We start from the raw sequence: 7,346 nt of genomic DNA, 5'->3' as shown, positions 1-7,346 counted from the left end.
AGTAAACGCAAAGTATAGGTACAGTAGCATGCATTTTAAGTATTTCACTGATAACAAAATTAGAGTTAACTGAAAATTTATTTTAGGATGTTTTAATTTAAAATTAGTATGCACTACCTTTGAGTAAGGGTTATATAGAAGTCAATCAGTGTTCTAAAAGCTAATATTCCACCTCCTATTGTTAGCTGATGTCATCTACAATGTTTGAAAGTGATGTCTTAAACTCTTAGGATTTCATAAAGTCCAATATAAAGTCACTTATTAATTTTGTGATTCTAGTCTAATTCAATTTGAAGTAAACATGGCTGTAGGGTGAGGCATCTATCTCACTGTAGCACTGAAAGTGCTGTGATGTAAACAATTTACATTTTGGGATTGGAGGGGGCGCACCTAAGATCAGGATCTTGAATTCTGTGCCACATGGTATACATGTTGCCTGAGAGCATTCTGTGAACAACAAGCATTTCTTTATAGAAGCAAGGATTAAGCTCATCAACATTTTTTCCTTTAACATTTAGTCCAAATGGTCTCACCCCAATATGATGCTCTGGACGTAGCCCTGCCTTAGCTAAGCACATTCCCATGTAAGCATCATCGATGGGAATAAGGGGGACGGAGTGTGACATGTTGTATATGATCAAAGCTGTGTAGCCAGACAGAAGGTAGCCACCACCACTACAGTAATCAGGATATATATTTGGCCTGTAGAGCTCTTCTGGAACAAAATATCTACTGTGTGGATGGCGAATGGGATCCATTTGGGGCATGACATTGCCAGCAAAAAGGTGCCTCCTTCCACCATTACGTTTAAAGTGTTGGAGATACACTACCATGTTGTCTGTGTTGGCAAAGACATCATCATCACCATTAAATAGAAACTGGGTGTTTGGGCAGTTTTTCTCGAACCACTCCAAAAACAGTGTCTGCTTTAACGTGAGGTTGGAAAACGTGTCTTTGAAATCCCACTGGAGAATGTCATTGTACTTCCTTTGCTCCAGCTGTAGAAGCTTGTTCAGTCTCTCCTTTTCATATCCGGTACCCATTGTTCCTGAGATAAAGATTCTTCGGATCCACACTCCATTAGACAATCTCTCCTCGGCCCAGGTCTTGCGCAACACCTCTCTCCTGTCATAGTTGACAGCAGGACTTTTAATGACCAGTAAAAGGAAAACATCAGATGATCCATAAGCTCCACCGCATTTGTTAGGGATGTCGAGTATCATTGGAAAATGCCGACAGTGGTGGTAATAGAGAATGTCTTTAGAAATTGGAGGAAATGAGTGGAAGTCCTTGACCTGTTCAGCCGATGTGTTTATTACACATTTTGGAAAACGGTCAACATGTGGGAAAGTTCTGCCTAAGGACTTTAATTGAATTTGATAGTTTCTGACATCAACTTGAAGAATGGTGGAGTCTGAGTCAGAGACGTCTTCAGAAGAATAAGACAGAATCACCAAGACAATAGTTAGCACCATTAAAGAGGTTATTATAGAGACTCTCTGAAAGTGCCTTCTGGAAGTCCTGTGAAAACAAAAGAAGACATTTTATTAAGGTTAGGGCAATGGAGGCTATTTATAAAGTATATCTTGCAGTAGTTTTAGTTTATAATTGTGTGTACATTTACATCATATCAGCTTTTTTATGCTGTTGTCCAATATATGTAATTATTCTTTTAGTTTAATTTAATGAAATAAATGCCATAAAGGTGGAAAAAACATGGGGAAGGTATTTGTAATGGTCTAATCATTTTAGTTAAGAGAAAAACTAAACTTAATAATCAACCTCGGGCTTCTCAAAAGCTACATGCTAATAAGTCAGATGATGCTATTTCATTCCAACAACCGGTTTCAGAAGTGTTAAGAAAAAGACAAAAACAGTTCTAGCATTTAGTCAGAACAACCTAAACAAGTTTACTGTCATTCCTTCATTATAAAGGGCTGATAGGAATTTCTTTATTTTAAGAAATTCCTTACTGTCAGTGAAACTGCATCAGGCATTCTTAATCAGAAATCTCTGTTAACTCCAGTTACAATAGCTACAAATCAGGGTTTCTTATCCGTGTCTTTCTATGAGAACAAACATGCAGTAGATAAGTAAACTCTTGAAATATACGCCTTTATCTAAAAAGCAGGAGCTGTTTAAATTAAAATTTTAACCAGAAAACAATTATTTAAGCATCTCCAGGGAAAAAAATAGAAGTTCAGAATGATCGGATTTACAGTATTTGTATTAGTGTTCAAAGACATTTTTTTTCACTTTTTACTTGATCTGACACTATTAATAAAGTTTCACCTATAAACCCCAAAGTAAGCGGTTGTGAATAAAGCATTATTCAAATGATTGCTCCACCATAACCTTAATACGTTATTAACTTTATAATAAAATATAATGTGAAGTTCAATTTCAGTTTAATTTAAATCCACACCTTTCTTAAACATTTTTAAAAAGTAATAAAAATATTAAAAACAATTCTCAGACTTACATTCAAAAAGTACAAGTAAATCTAAAATGACTGTAATAAAGAAATATGAAGTAATTACCCGAACATTTTGTTAGATCTGTGTTTCTTGGTCTTGCAGGCAATGGAGGTGCAGAGCAGATTATGTCTGTGACAAGCAGGGTGTTTGATTTTAAAACGGAACTATTTTTTTTTCGTGAAGGTTTGTTTTTTTTTGCCAGGCTGCCAAACCCCTGACAGGTTAGGGTTAGGTTAGGTCTTGTTTGTTAAAGGTGATTTCAGCAAATTTAATAGGTAAATATATGCCTCTTTTGGCCCTTTTTTATTCACTTATTGGGAGAGCAACTTGGGTCAGATTATCTGGGTATAATGTTTTCCATGATTCACTGCGCTCTTTCACTCTCCTGGCAACCTTGTTGAAGCTCTGCTGCAGTGAGATAACATCATTTTGAAGATGGAACGAAAAATCTGTGGAGGATTTTATTTCAGCTTGTTGTCAGAGGAGGCACCTACTGTATCTACAAAAACTTTGGAACTTGTGTCATGCTCTTTTAAATTAAATTTTACGCAATTGATGCATAATATTTAACCTGGTAAGTCCCAAGGGTTTCAGAGGAAATTTCTACTTAAAAATACACAACTGATTTAAGAATAGCAACATATTTATTAGGTCCACAACAAACATTTGGGTACCATTGTGTAAAGAGACCGCACCTGTTGGCAGTCAGACGCCACTGACTCTTTCCTGGTTCCTTTACAGCAGAACTGATCACACAGTAAATAATCATTCTCTACAGCTGACTCTGAAAGATGACTAAAGGACATTTATTTAATTAAAGCAAAGAATTGGTTTCTGAGATCAACATTGAGAGGCTTGCGATTTGGCTGCAGGATGATGTAGATGGCAGCACTGTTACCTTGCAGCAAGATTTTTCCGGGTTCAATTCCCAGCCCAGGGTCTTTCTACGTGGAGTGTGCATGTTCTTTCCGTGCATAAATGGGTTCTCTGTGGGTATTCCAAATACAAACATTAGGTTTATTGACATCTCTAAATTGTGTGTGTGCGTTGTTACATGTCTGTGTGTGTCTTTTTGTAGCCCTGCGACAGACTGGCAACCTGTCCAGGTTGTACTCCGCCTTATGCCAGCAGACTGCCGGAGAAAGACAATGACCCCACCACGACTCAAACAGAATAAGCGGGAGAACATTGATGGGGCTTGTCATTTAACATTGCGGGGGAATAATGACGAATAGCCATGAATGTTGACTAGGTTCATAGTGAAAAATTAGGCATACACTTAAAAAGGGCTAACATTTGAATCAGTTGGGGAAAATGTGCCAATCCATCTAATCTGTGTCATAGATTGGGTAGGTTTGTTGTTGATCCTTTTCAGACTTACCACCAGAGAGCACTTAGAAGGTGTGGCTGGGCTGGACCTATTTGCTGCAGGTAAGTATCCACTCATTAGCCTCATCACCTGAGAGGTAGAGGAGTAGATGCAGTTGTCATTCTTCCGTGACGTGTTTTCTCTTATGGTAAGGTTTGACCCTCCCTGAGCCTCTGAAAAACCTTCTGTTCCCCTGTTCTTTTTTGGATGTTCATTCAAGTAATTCCTCTGACAGTCTTTCTGTATGATTATCAAGCCATTTTACTCACCTCTCTCGCGAAAGTCCTCCCTCTTACAAGTTCCTGTTCTCCCACAATTCTACACTAATTCAGATACTTGTTTGAAGATAAACTTTATTAATCTGATGAATTGGTCTGTTTTTTTTGCATGTGGGTCAGAAATATAAACAAGACCATGACAACCTGTTCTTGAGTATGTCACAGAAATTGCTTCAGAAATTGTGTCTTTAGAATAGAATAGAATTTAACTTTATTGTCATTACACATTCACAAGTACAAAGCAACAAAATGTAGTTTGCATCTATTTAGAAGTGCTATATAGGATATAAGTATTTATTTATCTGTACAGAAAGTATGTATGTATGTATGTCCTATAAATGGTATATACAAACAGAGAGTAATTGTAAGAGGCTATAAAATAAATAGATATGGAAGCTAAATACAGATTATACAGGAAAGTTAGGATATGGATTATATATACAGTACATAATGAAGATGATTACTCTATAGCCGGACAAAGTGTCATAATTAGATAAACTACTTGGGAAAATGTTAGTTCTGACACACAACAGGCAGGTAATATACCCTAGTATAATAGACTCACACACCATTAATAATAATAATTCTAACAAAACCGTATAAAATACCTTAAGCATCTTTGCATACTTCAAGATAACTTTATTTCCCAGTCAGGTTATTCTCTCCCATGTTCCCTTTTACGCTGTAATCCATCTGATAACTGGATTTCAAGCTACCCAACCTCCGCTGCACAGCGGCAGGAATGATTTTAGTTTGTTTCTTCTGACCTACTTTGGTACTGATGACCATGGTTGGTCAATGGACAGTTTTGGCCACAGTTTGTTCATGGTAGAGCATATACATGCGCACCATTGCACATATGTTCTATAGCATGAGGTGGAATACAGAAAAGAGTCCACCTGTAATCTGACTGTGCAATATTTTGTCAGCACTCCACATCTAAAACAATCCAATGGTGTGTGCGGGTGCATACAGGCTATCTCTTGCAGACCTACAGAAGAGTTTTTTTTTTTGTTTTTTTTTATTGCAAAGCAGACATCTGTACACTTATTTTTTGTATCTGATTCAACAAGTTTCATAATCTCTGAAGATAAGGTAGGGACAGTTGGCTGCTCTTCTCGCTCTGCTCCTGTCTCCTCCTCCATCCTGTGTGTGTGGCTCTGTGTGTGTGCATGTATCTGTGTGTGTCATTCTTTGAGTTCCACTACAGTACGCATGCGCATGTTTCGTAGATACAGACAGTAGAGGCAGAATAGAGGCTCATGCGTGAATGTCCAACAAATAACTCTGATTGTTGTTTCAAAATAGAAAACCTGGCTTAATTTCTTAGTTATGCCCTGGATTTTATAGCGTTTGTGGACGCTACGTCGCTACTTGATCAAAGCAATAACATCACTACAGGAAAGTTACTTGATAAATAAAGCAGCAACGCTACGGTCAAGCTACTGGAACATGTAGTTAAACTAATAGCTTCGCTACATGTAGGCGCTACTGCCCATCACTGACAACAATAGTGAAAACAATAAAAATATGATAATATAAAGCAATAGGAATAGTTTTTGTGAATATTAGTAGAAGTGATCATAGTAGTATTAACAAACCAGTGCTAAAAAATTATCTGTGCTAGTTGCAGTTGTAGTAGTATTTGTATCACAGTCTATATAATAAATACTAGAAGTAACAGTTGTCATGTCTTGGCATGTCTGGGTTATTAGTTCATTCCTTTCACCTGATTAGCTCCGTCCAGTTTTCATCTGCCCTCATTTGATCCACCTTTTCCATCTCCTATTTATGCTGCCTGTTTCCAGACATCAGTGCCAGATAATTTGAGCCAAGTGTGAGAGTTATCTAGCCAAACCTGTTGTGTTTTGACAATGCCATAGCCTAAATATGTGATAGCTCAACTGTACCTCTGTAACAGTAGTCAGTTGTTAACTCACCACTCTACACTACACATTCATAGTCCTCCAAGGGTTTGGGTTTCTTTCTGACTCTACCTGTAGCTCTGAGTCTCTCCTTATGTCTTTGACTGTCTTTTCTATTTCTTCTGTTGGTGACTGACTAGTTTGACTTGTTGTAGAGCCATTCTATGTAGTGGTCATCTGTTTGGTCCCCGTCAGTCTGTGGATGATTCTTTTTCAATGAATTGGACCAGTCTATGTTTCTGAACCTTGTTTGTATCTAGAAAATAAACCATATAAGCAGGTGACAATAAAAAACAACAACAAAGAAATCCTTTCTTGCCTTTGGGAGGAAGCTTCTTTTTGTTTTGTTCATAAACCATACATTCAGAACCAAACTTTTTCATTTTGGATAGATCAAGTCTCTTTCCTGAAGAGGAAATATGGGTTTCCCCCTGTTGTCTTACAGTAATATCCTTTTCTCATAATTGCAGCTGTCCGGGCTGCAATGTATGCTAAATCAGCAGACATTGGACCATTTCAAAAAGGGTGCACCATTTCCACTCTGCAGTCCCATTTTGATTGATTGACTTTATTGATCTCACAATGGAGAAATGTACTTGTTACATCAGCTCAAATAGTCAAAAAAGACGAATGTGCAAAGAAGAAGAATGTTCATGGGATATATACAGTATATACAGTGCATCCACATATGACTGCTTTTTTTATTCTTATAGAAGGATCATTATAGCAGGTTATTGCACAGGGTGTTTACACAGGAATTTCTGTGAATGGATATTTATATTTGTTGTTATTGCCCTGGGGGTCAAATATAGAGAAACTGTTATTGCACAGGGTATCAACTGCTAAATTGCACATTATACATTTCACAAGTTATTGCCGTTGTAGTGTTACATTGTAGAGTCTGGTTGCAGAGGGTGGGGCACTCCGAGATGCGCAGGTGGGCAAGGATGAGGCTCTTCATGGTCTTCATCAGGTGGGAGGCCAGGGTGACTGGTCTAAAGTGGGCTGTTTCCTTGGCGTGTGGCATTTTGGGAACCTGTACCACACAGGAGGTCTTCCACAGAGAGGGAAACACCCCCAGGCAGAGGCTCAGGTTGTAGATGTAGCTGAGGACGTCGTAGAGCTCATCAGTAAAGTTCCTTTACAACCTTGGTGGAATCTCATCTGGTACAGGGCAGTGGCGGCTGGTGAAAAATATTTTTGGTGGGGCTGATATAGCCTAGTGTATGTCTCCAACTAATCCGGAATAAGAATTCAAATAAACAATTGGACAATACATACAGTTTAACAGTAATGA

The 7,346-nt window shown here is 38.0% G+C and overlaps 1 protein-coding gene across 1 annotated transcript in view; it reads right to left on the bottom strand.

Moving 5' to 3' along the window:
- Positions 1–362: 362 nt before the first annotated feature.
- Positions 363–7,346, bottom strand: part of LOC107103671 (N-acetyllactosaminide beta-1,3-N-acetylglucosaminyltransferase 3-like) — an 8,763-nt gene continuing 1,779 nt past the window's right edge. The window contains exons 2-4 of the mRNA XM_015403462.1: positions 6,941–7,155; positions 3,576–3,609; positions 363–1,521 (exon numbers count right to left, since the gene is read on the bottom strand). Of these exons, the coding sequence (XP_015258948.1) occupies positions 363–1,521; positions 3,576–3,609; positions 6,941–7,155 (1,408 nt within the window). The remainder of the gene's footprint in view (positions 1,522–3,575; positions 3,610–6,940; positions 7,156–7,346) is intronic.

Source organism: Cyprinodon variegatus, unplaced genomic scaffold, assembly GCF_000732505.1.
Source record: "Cyprinodon variegatus isolate N-32 unplaced genomic scaffold, C_variegatus-1.0 Scaffold1502, whole genome shotgun sequence".
Classification (NCBI taxonomy): Eukaryota; Metazoa; Chordata; class Actinopteri; order Cyprinodontiformes; family Cyprinodontidae; genus Cyprinodon; species Cyprinodon variegatus.
The sequence above is the reverse complement of the archived record's forward strand: the minus strand, read 5'-3'. Positions and strand labels throughout refer to the sequence as shown.